The 23,360-nt window shown below is 41.9% G+C and overlaps 1 protein-coding gene across 3 annotated transcripts in view; it reads right to left on the bottom strand.

The window, feature by feature from the left end:
* CEP85L (centrosomal protein 85 like) overlaps positions 1–23,360 on the bottom strand; it is a 225,764-nt gene that overhangs the window by 200,046 nt on the left and 2,358 nt on the right. For 2 of the 3 annotated variants that reach the window (XM_040627698.1, XM_040627697.1), the window contains 2 exons: positions 22,524–22,742; positions 17,826–17,944 (listed from right to left, as the gene is read on the bottom strand). In XM_040627698.1, the coding sequence (XP_040483632.1) occupies positions 17,826–17,874 (49 nt within the window). In that variant the 5' untranslated portion in view covers positions 17,875–17,944; positions 22,524–22,742. The remainder of the gene's footprint in view (positions 1–17,825; positions 17,945–22,523; positions 22,743–23,360) is intronic. The other variant, XM_040627699.1, reaches the window with a different exon arrangement.

A 23,360-nucleotide genomic window follows, 5' to 3' on the forward strand; every position in this document is an offset into this window, starting at 1 on the left:
AGGGTCTTAATAGTGACAAGGCCAGCTATCTGGGGATATGTACTTGCAGAAACAGAACACAAAAGAGAAAGGAAAGAGCCCTATAATGGGTTAAAAGCTGAAGATGAGTAAGTTATGCAATGTATGTCAGATTATTTACTTTTATGGTCCAACTCTTAGTAGCAATTGCCATTTTGTTATATTCTAACCTATGTAAAGCTTAATTTGGACGTTAAGTCTGTCTCAGGTGAGCTAAATGGTGTACAAGGAAAAGTCATGTGCCCATATATGGGACAAAGCATTGAAAGCAGGGTATCAGGTCTTTGCCCCCAAAGCCAGCAGGTGATACAGTCATTAAAATAATTCCCAAGGACAGTACTCAGAGCTAAGAGTTGGAACTAAAAAGGACAACCCCCCCACCATGAAGACTCGCCCTCATTGACTGATTTGAAACGTCTGGGGCTTATTTCATTAATGAAGGCACAAATGTATTACACCAATTACATAAAAGCATAAGATTATACATCTGAAGTGAATAAAAATATTAATCTCCCAAATGGAAAAAGCAACAACACCCAACTTCTTTAAATCTAACAGATCTATGAAGACGTCCCACTATACTTCCATCCTTGGGGCACAGATGGCAGTGAGCTAGGCCAGTAGAGAGGAAATGAAACAAAGCATAGATGGATTGACAGAAGAGGGCATCAGGGATTTTTGCTGGCAGGCAGGGAGAGAAATCATGAGAAAGGGAGTTCTACTAAGCTTCAAATTTGTCTCTTTTGGATGCCGGGGCATCCTTGGTGCCAAGAAGCATGCCCAGCATATAGTAAGCCAAAATGTGAGGCTGGGACTACTTAAAATCTTCTTGCCTCTGATTAGCATTGGCCTGAAGAAATAGGCGTACAAAGATTGTGAAGGTAGGAATCGTGCGGCCCCAACTGTTGAGATGACGTGGAAGAAAAACAGAGAAATCTAAACAGTTTAATTGGGAGGAAAAAAGCTGAAATTGCTACATTCAGTTCATGAACAAGGATAGTATGATGATAAATTTTAAAAGTCTCTGTGAGAGTTAAAGTTCTGCCTATTTGCTCCTCTGGAGCAGTAACAAGTAAAGGTTAGCGCGAAAACCTGCATGTAATGTATTGCTTTTCTTTGACATTTCCAAATTTCATATTTAATTTTCACTTAGTCCATTATTAATATATATTTTTTAAAACTTCCATGCTTTCAAAGAGAAATGTTTTCCTCCTTAATTATTTTTACCAGCTGGAGATTGATCCAGACAATACCACTGGTAGGTGGATGAACATTTGTCTTCCCTAACTTTTAATAACATCAAAAAGTAAAACTTACAAGGAAACACTCAGCTCTGAAAACATGTTAGTGCTGCAAAAATACTTTTGTTTTGGACCAACCGCTCACCAGTCATTTGATCCAGAAGATCTGTACCGGCCAGGTTGCAGACATTTCTATTGCAAAGAATAGAGATGGACTCCGCCTGGTTTTGGCAGAAAAAGGATTTATTGAAAGTATATCGGTTAGCCCAAAAACTGTCCAGGAGAGCAATCCAGCTCAGAAGCCATGCAGACAGGGATACAACCAAAATCTAACACAAAACTAGTCCTGTGAGGACATGGCTGTTGCAGCTACTTAGCAGCGGGTATCACAGTCTGCACGGTCGACACTGTTGGCACCATACACTGTATACTCCCATAGATGCGGCTGGCACTGCTGTCCTTGGAAACCAGATGTGGTTGCTACAACCAACACAAGCACAAGTGTAACCCTCTCTTTCCTTATTTGTAAGGCTAACTCCCAACTCAAAGTAAGGCAGATGAAGGAATTACCTCTTATTATCTTTTTAATAGATAAAGAAACTCACACAGAACTAACCCCACAGCAGACTTCCTTTAATGTCTCATTGGCCAAAATTGGGTCCCATGGCCCCTTTTAAGCCAACCACTCATAAGGAGAACAGATAACTGCGAATAGCTAGATTAACTGATTCACCTGCTGGGATGGAGATGTGACCAGCCTTGGAGTAGAAAGATACATGGAGGAGCATGGGTACCTATATAAAACTGAAGTTTTGTTCACAAGAAAGAATGAATATTGGGTTGTCAGCCAATATGATGGACATGTACATGGAACCCAAATGTCTTCACACGTGGGCCCATTTTTTGAGACCCACCCACATGCTTCTTCCCAAGCCTCCTTGTCACCAGTCCTCTGGTCCTCTTATTCTTTTTGTGTCCATGTCAGTCTGACTAAACCATCTGTTACTGCCTATTAATTCCTGCCTCTTTCCAGGAAAAGAGAAAAATGTTATACCACTCAAAGTTCTACCTGCTAGGAGAATTTTCCACCTTCACTTTAGTGGGACTGAGTAGGACTCAGCAATCCATTTGAAATGTCGCCAGCTCATTATGCAAAGCCATCTGTAAACTATGCTTTCTTTTTCTTTTTCTTCAGTTAACTCATAATAGAGAACTGTTCATGATGTTATAAGTGTTTGTTGGTGGAGAGGGGGTAGTGTGGCATGAGTAGGCATAGCAGGAAGACATCAGCATGTGAAACTCGAGCTTTTAGGACCTGCTCAGATGCACTCACTTGTCTACTATTTCCACTTGGATGTGTTTGACTTTATAGCTGTGTAGATCAGATAACACTCAGTTCATGATAGGTAGCTTATATTTCATTATTACCTGGTCTCGGTCAGGACCCAATAGCAAGCCACATACTATTCCTCCAAAGAAGAATCGTTATTCACTGAAGGAGGTATAAATTTGTCCTAAAACCAGGATGTTTCTGCTGTGAATCTTATATTAAGTCTTTCCACACCACAGACTTGAATTGATTTTTGAGCACCACTAATGTCACCGGGTCCTACGAGGCCATATGGAAAAGCTGCAGCCTGGACCACATGCAGAGTTTTCGTTTGGACCCTACTCAAAGCAGTCAGCTTTTCAGGTATCTCAGGAAAGAGCTGAAGGGCACACAAAATGTGATATATGTTGCTTCTGAAATCTAAAGAGTACCATCAGTCGCAGTACTTTTTTCTAGATGTAGGAAACAAATTGTCCTTGACATTGGACAGGATAAACTCACATGCCACACAAAACAGGTCCCAAGAAACTTCACTGTATTAACATATGATTTATTTCCCCCCTTCTGGCATGCCTAGTTTAAGTCTAAAATACCACTTTCTGCTCTCTGAAGCTCATCAGCGCCTTATCACCAATTTAGCCCTGGGAATGGTTAGAGAGCCTAGTTCTAATTTTTTTTTTAAGATTTTGTTTGTTTATTTATTTATCTATTTATTTATTTATCTATCTATCTATTTATTTATTTATTTAAGAGAAGGAGAGAGCAAGGGGGAGGAGCAGAGAGAGAGAGGGACAAGCGGACTCCATGCTGACCATGGAGCCTGACTCGGGGTGGGTCCCACAACTCCGAGATCATGACCTGAGTGGAAATCAAGAGTTGGACACGACTGACTGAGCCACCCAGGCTCCCTGCCAACCTAGTTTTAAAGACTCATTTATGGCACAGAGAATAGAGAATTTAGATAGTCTTGAGTTGAAAATACATTTCTGCCGTTTTAGATAGGATCAAACTACTTCTGGCATTCTCTGTTCATTGGATGAGAGAAGAAGCTTGTCCAGATAAAAGCTACTGTGTATGTTGATTTGCTGCAAGTAAGCAACTACACATGGAAGACCATATATACTTGTACTTACCACTGCACTTAGCCTAGAGTATTCCCCGGTGACTCTCAAAACTCTTCCCTCTTTTTTTTTTTTTTTTAAGTAATCTCTATGCCCAACATGGGGCTTAAACTCCTGACTTCAAGATCAAGAGTTGCATGCTCTACAACTGAGCCAGCCAGGCACCCCAAAATTCTTCCATCTTTTGCACTGGCCAAACGTGGGGCTATGATAGGAACCACAGCGGCCTCCTCTCAGCAATTTTCTCAGGGAGGAGGTTTTTAAAAATTGCGGTAATTTTTTTTTTTTTTATTGAGGTATAACAGAATACTTTTTGACTTACTATTTTGGCTGGGGAGTTGTGCTCCTGAGCTTTCCCTAAGCCATTCCTACCATAGTAACTTTGGTAGCTTTTACTCAACAGATCAGGAGTCAGTGTTGGAATTCTGCCATTTGATGAGGTCATCTATCCCTGTAATATACCCAGAAACTGAAGAAATAATCGTGGCAAGAGTTCAGGGCTCCATTGGAAAGCCCATCAGTTAGTGTTCAGTGCACTGGTCCGGGTACTTTAACAAGAAGAGGTTTGTTTGTTTGTTTGTTTGTTTAAGATTTTATTTGTTTATTTGACAGAGATAGAGACAGCCAGCGAGAGAGGGAACAAAGGCAGGGGGAGTGGGAGAGGAAGAAGCAGGCTCCCAGTGGAGGAGCTTGATGTGGGGCTCGATCCCAGGACTCCGGGATCACACCCTGAGCCGAAGGCAGACGCCGAGCCACCTAGGCGCCCCTAACAGGAAGAGTTTTAACACAGGGGGTTAGGTGCTTACAAAATCGCTGGAGAGACTGGAGAGGCAGGTGTCAGAAGGCCACCACCAGAATTACTAAGTTCAAGAACACAACACCAGAACTGCTACCACTAACCCTGGAGTATTTTCCATTAGACAAATGAATTAGAGCACTAAGCTGCCATCTATTTTGATCACTGCGACTCTCTTACATATAAAAAATTTGCAGAGTTTTGAGAGTTGTATCATTTGAAACATCATACCAGCTCTACTGTTATTATTATGGTCAGCATGCCCACCTTGACTTTGGCAGTTAAGTGCCACTACTTGCCCTGTTCCTTCTTAGCATCCCTATTTGAAATCAGGAGTGCCTTTCAAACACAGAGTATTTTCTTCTTACCTCAGCATATAAAGAAGAGCCACCAAAGTGCTTTTTAAGAAGCTTGGTCTTGTATATACCTATACAATTCTATAGCCCCTGGTATAAGAAATATTTTCTGGCCATTTCTTCCTTCTCCTAGGAAAAGGAGACGGAGTAGGTGAGCAGTTCACATGTGATAATCTACCCCAATATTTATATCTCCATAAACTTTTGCATCTCTTCCCCTATAACAAGAAATTTCTAGCATTGCAGGTTCATTTAGAATGGGCTACTGCTGAGCATAGCTCAAGAGAGAATTTAGCAAATAATTTAGGCAACTTCCAACTGTGTGGGCTAGCACATTAAATCCAGAATCTCCAATAACTGCATCCCTACTGATAAATTCTATCTGATCTGTAACTGTGTTCTTCCTTCCCTGGTCTAGTATTCTCAGAATCCACTTCCACACTTAACTCTGCATATTCTGCCAACATAAATTAGCAGTCTTTCTATTCCTTTGGTGGGTGTGTTTTCGTTCCTGGATTTGCTTTCTAATGGATCTCATGACTCTGCTTATAGGTCTGGTGGTTTTGAGGGGCAATGGAGTGGAGCACAAGAGAACTGACTTTCCTTGTAAAACCATTCCATAGACTCTCTCATGTGAGATCACTGATGACCCTTCAGCCTAAACAAGACCAGCATCATCAGATTGGAAGGATTCTTTTGGCTACAGGAAAAAAAAAATCCTATGTGAAACTGGCCTAAAGGGTCAGAATGTTTATTACATAACACAAGAATTCTAGGGGGAAGGGGAGCTTCAGGAATCTCTTTATATTATCTTTGTCCTTAGGTGAGCACCCCTCATGGTTATTAAGGTGGCCATTAGACCACAATGTTCCCCTGTTTATGTTCAGTAGAAGAGAGACCCGCCCCCATCTCAGTCATAGAATACAGGTCCTCCCATCCAGAGTCATTTGCATTCTCTGCATCAATAATGGTCACCATGGGAATGGCATGTACAGGACAGCATTCAATATTGGGTTCCTGAACCAGTCATTAGGAAGAGGAAAGGAATTACCATGATGGCTCAGTCTAATTAGTTTACCTTTGTAGACAAGGCTAGGCTGAACACCTGAATAAAATTGAGGTTTCCATTAGAGAAAAGTCCATATGATAACATCTATAGATAAGGACAACTTTGGAGGATGAGAAATGTTTTCTTTCACTCAGTAGTCAGAGAAGAATAAAAGTAATAATACAGTATTTAAAGCTAACGCTCAATCTTGCAAATAAAGGCATTTTTTCCCTTATATTTACTCTCCATAGATAGCTTTGCTTTGGCATTACGGGGCTTTCACTTTCCTCCAGAAATTCTATGCCTTTGATGTCATTTTCTAGTTATACCTAATTATATACAGGCCTACTAAATCACTAGCTCTTATTTACCTAAATAAAAAAATGTTAATGCAATTTCAGTTACAAAGTTGCTTAAAGGAAATAAGTGGTGGTAGGGGGAGTAGTATGTGCACTGCTCCAAGTATTCCTCTTGATATAGCTACACTTTCTAAAACAAGCTGGCATTTTCCCAGTGTGCTGGATTACAAATGGTCACCGAATTGTTTACAGCTCCTTTCACCAAGAGATGGGTCCGGGCTGGCCTTGTGCATTAGTCTGCTAAGGCTCTGCTACAACAAAACAGCATAGCCTGAAAGGCTTAAACAACAGATTTATTTTCTCACAGTTCTGGAGGCCGGAAGTCCAAGACCAAAGTTTGGCAGGATTGGTACCAGGTGAGACCACTCTCCACGGCTTGTAGAAGGCCACCTTCTCACTGTGGCCCTTTCTCTGTGCCTGCCTATCCCTGCTGTTGCTTCCTCTTCTTCTAAGGTCACTACTCCTATTGGATGAGGGCCCCACCCTTATCACCTTATTTACCCTTAATTACTTTCTTAAAGGCCCTATCTCCAAATACAGTGACATTGGGGGGTTAGGGCTTCAACAAAAATTTTAGAGGAACACAATCAGTCCATGACACCTTGCCACTTGCCTTACCCAACAGAATGCCACAGAAGTGAAGACGTGATGCCTGTGACTTCTAATATGGCCTTAAGAAGCCTTTGTAGCTTCAGCTCTTACCTTGTTGGGAATGTCAACAATATCTGAAGAAGCCAGTGCTGGCCAGCTGGAGAAGCCATGTGGGGAACTGAGGTGCCCTGGTTATTAACCCCAGCTAACTGCCCGCGGATTGCCATGTCAAGAAAGCCCAGTCAGTGCCATGTGGAACAGAGATGAGTTGTCCCCACTGCATCCTGAACAAATTGCTGACCCAAGGATCATGTGCTAATAAATGGTGTTATATTAAGCCACTAAGTTCTTACGCAGTAATAGATAACTGATACATCAAGCCTTTTATGATTTTCATTGCTTCTTGGTGTTTTATCCTTTTTCTGTCAGTTTAGTGAGACTTGGGAAAGAAGCAGACCAAAAAGTGAATTGTCATTTAGCCATGCTTAATTAGAAATCAAGAAATTACACATTACAGATAAGAAGAGTGTTTTTTAAAGAGGAATAACTTAAAAACTTAGTCCTATTTTATACGCGGATAACAAATAACATATGGAATTGATAACATAAGTTGGTGAGATAAGTAATGGGAGTTAATAACATAAGTAATTCCCTCTGGGCTAGCCCAGAGCAGGGACTGGAAAAATGCCTTCCCACTTCTGTTTGCTGCAAACACCTAATGAGCCTCTGCTATATGCTACCTTCTAAGTTATGTCCTGTGGTTGGTAGGTAGGTAGGCTGTAGGAAGGGGTGGGGAAATGAGGGTAAAGATGAGGTGACGTTTCCATTAGCAAGCAAAATAAAACTCTTAAACAATTAAGTAAAATTTTAAAAATATATTTTGTTTTATCTTTATCTCATTTTTCTTAATAGGTATATCATATTCTAATAAGCCATGTATCACTAGATAAATATGTGTTTTGTTTACAAGTAAAAATATGTATATTGGCAGGAAATGCTCATAATATGTTGGCTTACACGTGTAGATGATCGAAAACTGTGGAGGATGGGCTAGGAAGCACGGGTGCCTTTCAAGAAAAAAACGTAGAAGACAAGTTTTCCTGCTGTGTAATACAAACAAACACCCATGCCTATAAGATGTCACGTAACTGCCAAGACAAAGGCCCTGGGGCCACATGGAGGCGTGTCTATCCATAGTAAATATTTATTGGCCTGCTCTGTGCCACGACACCTTCATAAGCTTTGGGAGGAATCAATGATGGAGTCAGGCGTTTTCTTGCCTGATCTCAAGCTCCTCCAGTTCTCCCGGGGTTGCCCTTTGGGGTCAGGACTGAGACAGTGGTCTAAAAACCTAAAAGTTATTTTAGGGTTCTTCTAAGGGTCCACGCCTAGTCTAGCATGCCGCCACAACATCCCTGGAGCTCCCTTACCTCCTGACTCATCTTCTGAGAAGCCTAGTCGGATGCCACGGTTTGGACCAAGTCTGCCCTGCTTCACCTCAGCCTCAGGAAAGAGGCGCAGTTGGCACCGTGAGCTCACTCCACGGAGGGCATGTTATCCCACCAGTTAGTGGCCTGCCTGCTTCCCTTGCAGGTGCTTCCCTATCCTTCTGGCTATTCCAGTCTTTCTTTCAATTACTTTTATCCCCAAGGAATTTTTATTCACTGTCTTCTGGTTTTTATTTATTTATTTTTAAATAATCTCTACACCCACCATGGAGCTCAAACCCACAACCCCGAGATCAAGAGTCCCAGGCTCCTCTGACCGAGCCAGCTAAGTGTCCAGCCAGGTGCCCCTTACAGCATAGCTTTTATTTTTATTTATTTATTTATGAAGATTTTATTTATTTGAGAGAGAGAGGGAGGGAGAGGAAGAGGAAATCTGAAGCCGAGCCTGCACTGAGCGTAGAGCCCAACGTGGGGCTTGATCCCATGACCGTGAGATCATGAATTGAAAAGTCAGAGGCACCCCCTTCTTCTGGTTAAGTAACTACCACATCCATTCCCATGCTTCTTCTTTACTTTTCGTTCTCCTCTTAGCCTGCCTGCACCAGCATATCTGTTTTCTTCCCTTCGCTTCCCCCCACTCATGTCTCCCGTGCTGTCCTAGCTGCTCTCCTTTGTTCAGTTCAGAACATCAGCCAGAGGCTTCCTGTTGCTAAGCAACAACATCACCCACACACACCCTTTTCCACTCTTGGCTCCTTTCTTCTGTTGCTTTTACAAGCCCATGGGTCAAATGGTCTCTGAAAGAAAATGCAAGGTTCTCTGTCTTCTCTTCATACCGAGGAGACGCACACCATCCCACCATCCTCACCCTGCCCCTCGTATTATATTTCGACCTCTTGTTTTATCTGTTCATTTTCCCTGGGCTGTGAGAGAACAATAAAATCACAAAACATCCCTTTCAGCTTGGACAATTAATAGATGGGCATAAGGGATATAATTTCTGCTAAAGGAACAAAAAAGGAGAAAATGCTTAAAGTTTAGTTACAGGGCACGGCATGGCCTCGTTGAGGGCTTTTGCCTAGACCTCTGAGTCAAATCCAGGTTTTAAGAGGTTTCCGGGAGGGATCTAGCAAGGGAGCTAGCCAGTCCCTCATATAGACTTTTGTTGAGTTTTGTGGAAGCGACTAATGGCATGTTGAGTGCGGTTTGCACAAAATTAAGGATGAAAACAATACAAGAACTCATTATGCAGTTTCCCGAATCTCACTCCTTTTCCAGACAACAATCCAACGTGATACTTGTACCAAAGGCATAACTCGAGTTGTGTTGGCCCTTCTCACAACATGCTCTGAAGACATTCCAAGTCTTCTGCCACGTTTTAATCATTTAATGGCAATGGTGACTCCATATGTCCAAACACCAGGACAGAGTATCAGAGATACCAGGACCTTGAAAAAAAAAATCTCCTTTTCACCCTTGACATGCCATAAATAATTTCCCTCCTGGGTGTGAATTCTTTCTTTCTCCTTGGGAATTTATGTAATGCCTGGAGGCCTTCCTGGACAATGCTGTCCTACACTGTTGCTCTCAGCTCTTTGCTGAGAGTCAACGCTGAACTTTGGAGGGCGCTGGGGCTTCTTTGCTGGTAGTATCACAGCCTTTCTCTTGCGGTGTCCCTACTCCTCAGCTACTGCTCTCTGTGAGGGAAGGACTCAGATACTGCATGCAATGTATATTTGATAAACTGCCTTAAATTTAATGATAGAACATAGATACTCTGACAAGGCAGTTGTTTTTAGTTTCATTTTCTAAGAAGAAAAGGAACAGTGGTTTTCTTTGCATTGAAGTCCAAGTTCATCAGCAATCAAAGTATCAGAAATGAAGTTTTTGTATTTCTGATATTAACTAGATTTGCAGACTGAGCATTTCAGTAGAGAAAGTTTACTAGAGCCTTATTTGTCGGGACCCGTTGCTATTCCAAAAGTGGAATCCCCGTGAGACTAAAATCCACTCCAAGGTATTCTAAGAATGCCTGACCAGAACCGGAATTGGCAAGTTACTACAATTTTCTTTCTAGAAGTCAATCCCTTTGAGATGATGTTAGGTTTTCTGAGAGGTTCAGAAATGTTTCATATGATTTCAGTTTTTATCTTCGAGTAATATCAACTAATGAAACGTGTATTTGAACTTCTGGAATTTTTGTTTTATGTACTGCTTGTATTACACAACTGAAAATTATATGCAATTTTCACTGCTCTTTAGTATTTACTCCTCCATTAAGTCTTCTCTCCAACTTGAAATATCAGTCAACATCACCTAGATCATAATAATTTCTTTTCTTTGCATCCCTGTGTATCTAATTCCTTTATCCCTTTCCATCCCACATCATCAATGTGGTTTCGAGTCTCTCAGTCCCTGCTGTCACTGAAAACCGTGGCACTCTCCTCCATAAACAGATGTACTCTCCACCTAGAACACCTCCATGGTGACATAGCCAGCATCCTGGGGGCCTCTCATGGTGTCTGACCTCTCAAAGCTAATGGCCCCCCTGTTCATTCAGCCCCGTACAACCTCTGCCACACCCTCAGCCCCCCACCTGGGACTACTTCACCTCCAAAACCTTTAGGCAAGAATTTCCCCTCTAACCACAATCTCCTCCACTTCTCCACTTCCAGCTCTCAGTTAGCTGGTCTTCACACATGCCATCAGGACTATTTCAGGACTTCACACCATCCTCATCCTATTTGTCCCTATTATCTCCTCCTTTCTTCACTCCTTTGCTACCCAGCAGAGATCCCATGTTCCATCACTTTAACCTCTCTCTCTAGTATCTCATCTCCCTTGCTCTTCATTAGCCTGGCAAATTCCCAACCTCAAGTGACTTCATCCTCGTGTTTCCCTGTGTGCACCCACACTACTGAGGTACCCTGGAGAAATAACAGGGCTCGACCATGGGTGCTAGGCCAACTCCACATCATCAAGCAAGCACTGGTTCCCCAAAGCTGCCCAGCAACCCTTGCCACATCCCTCCTCATCTACTTGTCATAAAGCATCATTCACTCACTCACTCAGTTGCCTGAATATTTATTGAGTTCCCACTCTAGCGGTATGCAGGGTCCCAAGAGATAACTGTGAGCGAAACAGACAAGGCCTCACCCTCAGAGAGCTGAAGACCCAGCCTGGAAGACTGAAATTAAAACAAATTCAGAGAAGTGAATTATTTGGAGGCTATTGTCTGAGAAGAATGGTGAATATATGAAATATTTACTCTGCTGAGTGAAAGGGAAGATGACTAGAGAAACACGGGAGTGCCGCTGGACAGCTGTGAGGGACCACAGCCCGATGACACAGAGTTGGAATAGCGCCCATGGTCAAGTCATGTGATTTCTCCAGGAGCCCTCACTAGTGTGGGGCGTGGGTGCACACAGGGAAATGCGCAGATGAACTCACCCGAGGATGGGCATTTGCCAGCCAATGAGACACTCGAGAGAAACCCTATGGACAAGATAAAATTTCAGATTAAGAAGTACTAATGGGCTTGTAGTCTTCTGATAATGATTTCTTTTCTAAACAGATACTAAAAGTACAACTACTGTCATACAGTTCTCCAAAAAATTACTCAGCAATTAAAGGGCATCCTTGTATTCTAAAAAGTTGCCATCTCCTTGGATATTGTTCTGAGAGATATATAAAATATTGATTTTTGCTAATTACGAGTTACTTTCTCTTTTCGGTTTTAACGTTACACAAATAGCAAAAAATGAAAAAATTGTCATTAAAAAAAAATTCAAACATTATAGAAGTACTCAGGATAAAACTGAACTCTCCCAGCAACCCATTTCCCCTTTCCCACTCCCTGTCTCTGCACTAAGGCCCTGTTAAGAATTTGATGTGTGGGGGCACCTGGGTGACTCAGTTGGTTAAGTGTCTGCCTTCGGCTCAGGTCATGATCCCAGGGTCCTGAGATTGAGCCCCACATTGGACTCCCTGCTCAGCAGGGAGTCTGCTACTCCCTCTCCCTCTGCCTCTGCTTGTGCTTTCTCTCTGTGTCAAATAAATAAATAAAATCTTAAAAAAAAATTTGATCTGTGTCCATACAGTGCTCATTTCTATGGGCTTACATACAAAAAGATGTTTGCAGGCGTATGCACACACACTTACATTGGGGAAACTGCATAGTTAGGTCATCTTTTCGAGAGGGCAAAAGGTGAACATTAGAAAGGTGTGTCTTCCTTCATTTTTTAAAAGATTTATCTATTTATTTGAGAGAGAGAGAAAGAGAGAGAAAGCATGCGTGTGCCCAAGTTGGGGGAGGGGCAGAGGGAGAACATCTTAAGCAGACTCCCTGCTGAGAGCGGAGCCAAACTGGGGCTTAATCTCCAGAAGGTAAGATCATGACCTGAGCGGAAACCAAGAATCTGACGCTTAACCCACTGAGCCACCAGGCGCCCCGTGTCTTCCTTTAAATAAGAGTAAAACTTCATTGCCTATGAAGCAAATCACTTGGACCTAAACTTAAGCTACTTTCAATAAACTGATAAGAAAGCTAAATGATAGCGACTACTAATTATCCAGGGAATAAAACACAGAATTTACTTGCTAACTCATTAGATTGAGAGGATGATCTCAAGTAAAATGAAATTTTGTGATACACTTTTATCACAAATTATATCTAAGTTAGGAAACACGACAGAGAGGATCTGTAAAGACAGATAAGGACTCTATTAAATGTTTTCACTACAAACACAGAAGTCACCCATCTGAAGTGTAACCTATCTTTAGCTATCAATGTCAGAGTGTGTGAAACAGGTTTCAAATAATAGAGAAAGTCCCAACATATGGCAATATAAGATTGATAATTAATCATGCCTCTTGTTAGTCACTTCAGAACTAATTGAACCCTCAGGGAACGAATTCAGTGAGTTTTCTTTCTTTTTTTCTTTCTTTGCCACCTTGAACTAGTCATATATTCCACACATTATAAAAACTCAGTGCATCTTTTGGAATGTGACCTAGCTTTTACAATTGCTATCTGCTTGTTGCAGCGTGATCAAATAACAGCTTCTCATCATTTCTAAGATTAAGGTCAAACCGTTTCGGCCACAATGTGCATATATAAATATATAATTTAGGATAGTACTATGCAATTTCTCTTCTACAACTTGCTTTATTCACTTAACAAAATGCTGAAATCTTTCACGTAGGACATGCAGATTTACCTCATTCTTTTTAACTCTTCAACCTCTTCCATAAGGAGAAAATACCATAATCCATCAAACTACTTTCTTTTCATTAAACTTTAGTTCCTGTTACTACAAACATGTTCTAATGTTTGTAGATGGGATGCTTATGCACGTATCATGTAGATGGGATGTAATGGGATGCTTATGCATGTATCATGGAGATGGGATGTAATGGGATGCCTATGCATGTATCATGGAGATGGGATGTAATGGGATGCCTATGCATGTATCATGTAGATGGGATGTAATGGGATACTTATGCGTGTATCATGGAGATGGGATGTAATGGGATGCTTATGCATGTATCATGGAGATGGGATGTAATGGGATGCTTATGCACGCATTTTTGTTTATATATCTAAATATTTCTGTATGATACATACTTACACTTGGAATTTTTAGGTAAAAAGGACTTTATACTTGTTTACATATATATTGATATAAATGTAAACCTTTATGTAGCAAAACGGACAAAGTATATAAAAAGTTAATTCACAGAGCCGCAAATCTAAATTACCAACAAACACATATAAAATATACTCAAACTGATTAATAGCCAGGAAAATAACAATTTTACTATTTAACTGGCAAACATTTAAAAGACCAATAAACGGGGCACCTGGGTGGCACAGCGGTTAAGCGTCTGCCTTCGGCTCAGGGCGTGATCCCGGCGTGATGGGATCGAGCCCCACATCGGGCTCCTCCGCTATGAGCCTGCTTCTTCCTCTCCCACTCCCCCTGCTTGTGTTCCCTCTCTCGCTGGCTGTCTCTATCTCTGTCGAATAAATAAATAAAAAATCTTTAAAAAAAATAAAAGACCAATAAACCCTGTTATTGTTGGAAATATGGGAGAAAGCTGCTTCAGCTTCTTTTGGAAAGCAATCTAATAACATCTATTAAAATTAAAAATACATCAGGACTTCAACCAACAAACTCACTTTTGGAAACCAATGCCATAAAAATAAAAGTCCAAAAAGTCAGAATATATAAACGAAGATGTTTGGGGCAGCATTCATTTCTTTCTACAAATATTAGTTAAGTGCTGATTACGTCGCCATCACTTCAGAAATGAGCAAGACAAAGGCCCTTCCCTGAAGGTACTCACAGCCTCTGGGGGGCGGGGGTGTTCATATAAATGTGCAAGCAATTACAGCTCCTGGGAGAGGTGCTAAGAAAGCGATCCAGACCTGGGATGGAGAGCTGCAAAAAACCCACTGAAAAGTCCCCTTTGCATGACTTTGTAAGATACAGCATGGGTCTGAGGCCCTGGGTTAAGCTGTGTGGTCCAGGACTGCTGAGCCAAGGAGACATAACTGGACACTGGGAAAACACAACCCATGAACTTGCCATAGAACAAGACAGTGTTAATAAAAGTCACAGGTAATCTATTTTTTCAAAGGCAGTGGAGACAGAATATGAGGGGCATAGTGAAAAAAAGATTCAGTTTTTGGGAAGAGAATCCAGAGTTTATTATTAAATTGTAGCCAAAATTGCTGTTTCATTCCTATGCCTGGTACAGAGTATACTCTTGAAAGGTATTTGTGGGAAGAGCATGTAAAAAGGTTTAGCGCAGATAAGACTTTCTCTTGAATAGGCTTTTCCTCCCTCCCTCCCTTCCTTCCTTCCATCCTTCCATTCTTTTCCCCCCACCGTTTTTCAAAAAAGGAAAGGCTCTAGTCCAAGTGGGCTTCTAATCCTGTTAACCTCACTTTGACCCCGTTATTTCACCACATAAGGACGAGGCAAAATCATCAGCTCTTACATCATGAACTTTAAATGCCAAAATAGTGCTGAGCAATTTTAAAAGCATAAATATTTATATTGAGAAAAAAAAGAATGTCTAACATTAAAAACAAACAAAACAGTTCATTAGAAACTGGTCACCTCTGACAACGGAGATTGTGTAATGGATTTCAGGAAGGGACCACTTGCCTCTGCAGAAACAAAAGCAGAACATCTAGGGACAAGGTACATTTTTCTCCCCAACTATTGTCATTAAAGGAAAAGACATTAGCGGGGGGTTCTCGTATGGAAACGCTGGGACTCCACGGAATAATGAAAATGTTCCCAGTATCTAAGTGCTGCCTGGCATTGCTCCCGTATCAACAGCAAAACAACTGCATAGCAACCTCCATTTGCCCGTTTCCTCACCCGTTACTGCTTGTCCGGAGCAAACAACCCTACTACTCCCTGTCTGCTTTGTGAATTTCCTCAAACGGGAGTGGAGTCTCCATGCCAAGCTGAGGAGCGACACATGCTGGCATTTCCCAGCACATGCTGTTCACCACGTGGGTCCTGGAGCTGCCTCTTGGCTCCGAGGAGCTCGAGCTCCTCTCCCCTCCCCCACTTCCTCTCACAAAGACAACGTGCAATAACGATTGTCAAGTGTGTGCTCGTGAGCTCCCAACTGGCCCAGGGCCCTTTAGACCCAGTGACCTGTTTTATGAATATCAGACAAGCGGGTCCAACTTGTTTTTTTGCGTTCTCCGGAGTACATAGAGTTCACACTAAGAGCAGAACAACAGTCACTTCTAAAACAAAGAAAACCCACTCTCAACGCTGCTTTGCAAGGACTCTTTGCCATCTGTGTCTTTCCTCGTGGCAGCCCTGTTTCCAGGGCACTCGAGCAATGGCACTAATGTGCAGAGCCAGACTGAAGTCCTTTTCCTCTTTCCAGAGGGTGTTTCCTTGATCTTTCCCATCTGCTTCTGAGTAACATGTAGAAAATATTATTTATAAAATAAGACTAGTAAGTGACTCACAGTGAATGAGAATAAATCAGGGTGCAGTTTGTCATCTTTAGGAGAAAAAAAGTAAAATGCTCCACAAGTGGAGAAAGAACTCACTTTTTCAAATCTCCTCAAGGAACGTCTTCAAATGATAGGCAGGAAATGGGTTTGTGGGGGTTAAGTTAAACTCAAGAAAACTGCAGAGCCAGCCCCTCATGCATATTCATAAAAGGCAACCTGAACTCCTCTTTAAAACCACAATGTGACCGTGGTTCCTGCATACACTTTGCCTCCTACACAGCCAGGAAACACTAGAACGATGAAGCGCCCAGGGCCTTGCTTTATAACACGGTTCATAAGAATGATGATTGTTCTTTGCAGGCTTAACCCACACATCGACTGGATTTTCTCCATCGGCCTTCTGACAGCTCAAGAAGTACCCATCTGTTAGGACGCGTTTTAGAGCCATCATTGTGCAAGTGTGAATATTAAGGCTGTGGTTAATAAGAAGAGAAAGGAAGATGGCTATTTATTTTCAGTAGAGCCTTGGGCATGTATTATTAATACTTTAATGGAGAAATAGGTCAGTGTAACACACATAGGAAGACAATTATAGTCTACGCACGGCTTCTCTTCTAAACAGACTTTCTATAGCAAAATACCCAGAGTTAGTTTGACCTGCCAGCAAACATAAACCAAGGACCTTGTTGTTCCAAAGGGATTTAGGGAGAGGCCTGTATTGAGTTTTTCATTCATTCACTCAACAAATAATCACTGAGTGTTACTATATGTTGAGTACTGTTCTAGCACTTGGAAAACTGCAAAGAACAAAACAGATAAAAGTTCCTCCATCATGAAGCCTATTGTCATGCTCTTCTAGGGAGAAAGAACACCTTAGGGCATCACAGAAGGTCCTGGACCTTTGTGTTCAATTTCTTTTAAGTGCCCTTGATGACTCCAAATGAAGAAGTTGGTATGCATGCCCAAGTGTGCTCTATAAAAGGGGGGGGAGGGGGAGAGAGAGGCAGAAGGAAGGAGGGAGGGAAGGAGGAAAAGACAGCAGCATTCAAATACAGAGAGTGACCTGAGAGGGAGATCATTTTAAAAGTGGTTAAAAAAAGATTTACCTTTATGATCTAGTAAAAACACGGAAGACACCAGTGCTGGGAAACACAAAACAGACACAAAAGAACATCAGCACAGATGGAAAAATCCTACGTGTTCTACGGGAGGAAGACAAAAAATATTACCAGGATGTCAACACTCTGTGACCCAATCTACAATTTTGACAGAAGACCCCAAATCTTCAGAATGATGTTTTGAACTAGATAAACTAGATAACTAGATAAGCTGGTCCTAAAGCAAGAAAAAGATCTGGCGTAGGGAGTGGAATAGAGCTCGGGAGGGACTAGCCCTGTCGGATACTGAGATAGCTTCAATAACAAAGAGTGTGGTACGAACCGTAAATACACAGACGAACAACGGAACTGAATTAACACCCAGAAATAGTTCCAAACGTATATGGGAATGTAATATCTGACCCACATGACACATTCCCCACGAGTCGGCTCGCCTCACCACCATCGTCAACCATGCTGTGCGGTCGTCTGTCTCTTTCTCACCAAGAGGCTCAGTGCTCAGCAGGGACCCGGGACGCAGAACAGCTAGGAGATAGGAAAGGGTGTCAGGTCTAGATGGCAAGAAACCAAAGCACCAATCCTACTTTACTTGTAGCTTGGGGTGACCTGGAACCTGTAGCTCAACTGTCTATAACATGAGAATAATAAAATCCATCTCAGAGAATTATTGCGAGGGTAAAATAAGCTGATATATATGAACGTACTTTAATTCGGTACTGAGAAAAGAAACATATCCTAGTCCAATAGCTTAATAGACATTTTAACTCCAGCATGATTGTTTTACAACTTGTGCAGAGAGAAGTGCTTTTTAAAAATCTCACATTCTCCTTTGTCATTCAACATTTAAGGAAAAAAGAAAGAATTGTTTTAAAACTCAGCTTTTAGGATCAATGATTTTTTTTTTTTATAGCAAAAACTCTTTAACAAGGAGATCAAGATATTCGGTGGACTGAAAAAATCCAGCAAGAGAAGTTTGGTCACATAGCTCAGGGAAGGACTTTTGGGTTTTGGGGTTTTTTTGTTTGTTTCTTTCTTTTTTTCAGGGAAAGACTTTTCAACTTCAACATTTTTAAGGAGAAAGTGGAATTTTTTAAAGATGATCTTGGACTGAGATGGGACAGATGGGAACCTGTCCTGCTGGGGGCTAGGTACTGCCCCAGGCCTGAGTGTGGCATGAAAAATGGAAATTTGACTCTTACACAATAGAAACTTGAGCAATTATGGAAAGGGTAGAAATACAAACACAACTGCATATAAATTTTTAATTTCTACCTTAGTTGTATTATACAATTCAGTGCCTAAGGGCTAAAAGGATGGTAAAGAGGGTTGTAGGAATGAAAACATGGAAACCACAGGCACTCTGGGAAAACATCACGTCAAAGGACAATCTTGAACAGTGTTGGAACACAAGTGGCATCAGTTGGTGGAAAATGCCAGGCCAAAGAGTTTGTAGATATCTCAGAGATGGAGGGCCTTTGAGAGAAGGGACAGTAATGGTCACACTGTCCCACAGTATCATGGCCACAGTAAAGGCATACAAGACAATGAGGTGAGTAAAAAGTTGATAGAATGCTTGCTGAATAACCCTGACTTAATTTCGTCAGGCAAGTGATCAAAAGTGTGCTTGCTGCTGGAAGGGTGGTTTGCATAAAGAAGAAACTGATGGTGCAGAAGAAAAAGTTCTTCCCATTGTCTAGATATGAAGCTTGGATTCAGTCTGGCTTGTACCTGGAGATTGGAGACAGTATATGGCTTATGGCTTTGAGAAGGCCTGTAGAACAAGGAGTCGGGGAATTGGTGATTCTCTGGATAAAATGATAGAAGGGAAAGGCTCGACAAGATTGGAAACATAGGAGACAGCAGGAGAATGGAACCATTCACAGTAACAGGGAACTTCAGATCTGATAAACGTTTATGAGGAAAACAGGGACAGAAGACAAGCCTGATTTTGTTTACATTTAGCTGTAGCCAACATATGATCCAAAGTCTATTAGAACCAGAATAAAAACTTTAAATATAATAAATTCAAAATTCTTATCAAAAGAATGTTATGCTTTTTTCATCATGAGGCTAAATTTTTTCCCATTTATAATATGCATAAAAAGTATACATGAAGTTCATGCTTATCACTGACCTACATCTTATTTAAGGAAAATATATCTGTTACAGACACTAATAAAAGAATCTTTCCTCCCACCCCCTCTTTGATAGAGAAAATAGCAGAGGAGCACATTTTTGACAATCTTGCTGAGGGAGGAAGCGTTTCATGCACTATCATCACCTCCACCATCTGTCTTGCTCTAAAGTTCACCAGCTGCTAAATTAATGCATTTCCTATAGGTCATCATTTTGGCCCTTTCTTGGACACGGGTCATTGAATAGGTAAGATATTTCTCTCTTTTTTAAGATTTATTTATTAATTTGAGAGAGAGAGAGTGCATGTGAGTGGGGGGAGAAGCAGAGGGAGAGAATCTTTCAAACAGATCCCCGCTGAGCACAGAGTCCCATGCAGGGCTGGACTTGGGACTCGATCCCATGACCCATGAGATCACAACCTGAGCTGAAACCAAGAGTCACATGCTCAACTGACCGAGCCACCCAGGTGCCCCTGGGTGAGATGTTTCTAGGTCACTGTGTAGACTTGTGATGAGCACCAGTGTGGGGAAATACAGTTGGTTGTGATGGAAATACGAGGTATACATGGTTGTACATGTCACAAAGTCCCACAAAAAAATGATCTCATTATTTTATCATCCACGCCTTGCTTTTTTTTTTTAATAACTGGATTGATTTTTCCCCCAACTTGCCAAGTTTGGTTTTAAATAATCATCAAGTGGTTTCTTCTCCCTTAAGATAAGTCCTCAATGGATTTTTGAAGAATTTTGAGAATTTTCAAAAGAATCTACTACATTTTCAAACATTTTAAACAGAACTTTATTTTCCTAATGAGATCCATTACATGTTAAATAGTCGATAGTCAAGAAGCCCTATCTCCATCCTAAAGTTTCAGGGATTGATGGAAAATATGTCATTTTTTTGTGAATTTCTGAAGTGTCTGTGGAAATGAAGTCAGGGCCAAAAGACAGCCCAGCATCTTTTGAGCACCAACAGAAAAGCATAGCTTCCCAATGAGGTTGCATACAAGAGCCATCCTTATACGTGGTCTAATGTGCTGTTGAAAACATTAGCCACACCTGTGGTACATAAAAGCATGGGCTTTAGAATCAAAAAGACCTGGGTCTGAATCCTGATGTAAGATCAGCAGGCTACTGAGCTTCTCCAAGACTCAGTTTGAATATCTCTGAGTTGGATGTAATAATACTCATCTTAAGATGTTGTTACGAGAGGAAAATGAGGTAATGTGTGTAAAGAGCTAGCATAGTGCCTCACACATAGTAAGTGCGTGCTCAAAAATGGTAGTAATAACAATAATTATTGTAGTAGTAACAACAACAATAATAATTACCTTACCGTGTGCAGTATAATCACCACAGTGGGAAGAAGGCACTGTGGAAATGGTAGTAAGTTCATACCTGACTAGTCTGACCCGAAACGGAATTTCTAACTCTCCTAACAGAAATAGCACCAGCAAGGCAGTAAGGAGTCGAAATGCCACCTGGGCAGTAAGGCTCTTCAATGGATACCTTGAGCAGAGTACCTATGATCTTTGTTAGAAGGCCTTGACAGCTAAATTAAGCTATCGTCCTTTTGTCATGGTCCTGGAACATTCTTCTATAGAATAGACATTGTCTTATTTTAAGAACCTCCAGGGAAACAGATTCTATAACTTCCCTTAACCTATTTCAGTGTGTAGCAACTGTCCCTCTTAGTATATCTTCAGGGCGAAACTAAATCCTTTGCGCTCTAGTTTTAGGCTTTTCATTCAGATTTTATTGATACTTGTATTGGTATTAAGCCAAATTACAACTAGAAATATATAACACGTGTTACCGGGAGCTTTCAGTATCAGCATATACTCTTGATAATTGACCTTGATGAGTTACCATNCAGGAAAGAGTGGCATTGTTAATGTAATCTGAAACACGTTAGCACTGTTTGCTTAAAGGCGCAGCCCAAGTTCACCCTTGGCAATTGTCACACACTAGCTTGTGTGACGTGAATCAGAAATGAGCAACATTGTAAAAGCCAGCAAATTGAAAGGAACTCTTCTCCAAGTGGTTTCTGCAGAGTTTACTGCCACTCGGGCCAAGCAGCCCCCCCAGGGCATCGGCTCATTGCCTTCGGAAGACATCACTGCCTTCCACCATCTGGGAGCTCTCAACCTTTTGCACAGTGTCTAGGATTCATCAAACAGCAAGAGAAACAACAAATCCCCTGCAGCCATTATCAGGGTGCAAGTGACTTTTCTTTCTTCATCATTTCGTGTCAGAGAGGCACCAGGCCGAGGGCCACTGCTTTGCTCAGTGGAGCAGAAAAGCAGTGCCAGAAAGGAACCCAAGTGGATGAGAGCTTGTGCCCAGACACTTCCGGGCAGAGCCAGGCTAGCTGCCAAAGACCCCGAATCCTCTGCATGTAGACCAGGTCAGAGTTCCCGAAGAGTGTTTTCTGAAACATGGTCCCTAGGCCCTGTCCCCTCCTCACCTTCCCCCCAAAAGAGCAGTAAAAAATGTTCAGAAAAGATGGAGTATAGAGATGGATTAACCAGGAGCTGAGAAGGCATAAGCTTTACTTGTATGGGTAACACCCAAAGCTCTCCATCTCGTTTATACTCATGATTTTGTGTTCTGTGGACCATAATTCTCCGGACTGCTCTGAAACCCGCTTCCTCTTCCATATGACAAGATTAATAATATTTTGCCCACACTGAATGTTACTTTTCTTGAAAGGCACACCAAAGGGAGCTCTAGGAGTCACTGATCTGGATCCCACCCCTGACTTCATGCATATTCCTCTTCGGGGGATTCATAGCGCTTGTTTGTTTATTAAACTAGGTCGTGAAGGAAAGACTTCCGATTCATTTTGTGTAATCTAATGTTTCCTCCTAAGGATGGGACATGATGACACTCTGTCTTACCCAGAGTGCAGCCTGTCACACAGAAAAGACAACAGGTGACTGAGATCAGGAAGTCCTCATGTCACCCACCTTCTGGAGGTCCACATGCCCCTCCTCCCGGTCCCCACTTCTCTAGACATTCTCTTTTCAAGGACATTTCAATGGGCAGGTGAGCAGGACTCCGGAGTCCCCATCCAGTTCCCAGACATCCACTAGAGAGGCTGTCTTTTCCAGAGCTTTCATGTCGGATCAATTGGCCCTCTCCATTAGAATCTTCCAGGTTTTGCTGAGTTCCCAGTCAGGTGGGTGCTTGAGGACATAATGAGAAAAAAAAAAAAAAGTGGAAAAAAACAGTAGGAAGAACAAGAGTGACTGGTACACTGACATTGTAGTTACACCAGGGAGACATAAAATGGATGTGAATATAATGCTTAACCAGGTGTTTGTAAATTTTTATGTAGGAGTGAAGTGACAATAGTATTTTTCTTTCTTTTTAAGTATTTCCTTCTTAGAAAAAAGGAGACTCTAGCTTCACTTTAATTTTGGGAAGAGAGCCTTCATCTATCCACCATGCCTATTCTGGAACCCTGAAGGGGGGAGAAAGCCATGTTCTCGGGCTCCCCACTCTCCACCAAATGTAACCTACCCACTCCACTCCCAAGGACCCACTTGTCCAAGCCACAGAGTAGGGACGTGGTAGGGGATGGAGACATGGAGGTCTGAGGCATCAATGGCTGATATAGTCGCCATGTGTGATAGGCACGGGTCCTTGAAAGGTGTGTTCTTGGAGGGCAGAAGCCTTTGTGGTAGAAAGAGCCCTGCGAGGAGGTCAGAGGGTGGCCAGAGTCCAGCCTGCCACTTCCTTGATGTGGCATAATTTCTTGCGCCCCACTGAGACCCAGTTTTCCCTATATGTCATAGGATTAA

This window comes from Ursus maritimus, unplaced genomic scaffold (assembly GCF_017311325.1).
Source record: "Ursus maritimus isolate PB19 unplaced genomic scaffold, ASM1731132v1 scaffold_13, whole genome shotgun sequence".
In the NCBI taxonomy this organism is placed as follows: domain Eukaryota; kingdom Metazoa; phylum Chordata; class Mammalia; order Carnivora; family Ursidae; genus Ursus; species Ursus maritimus.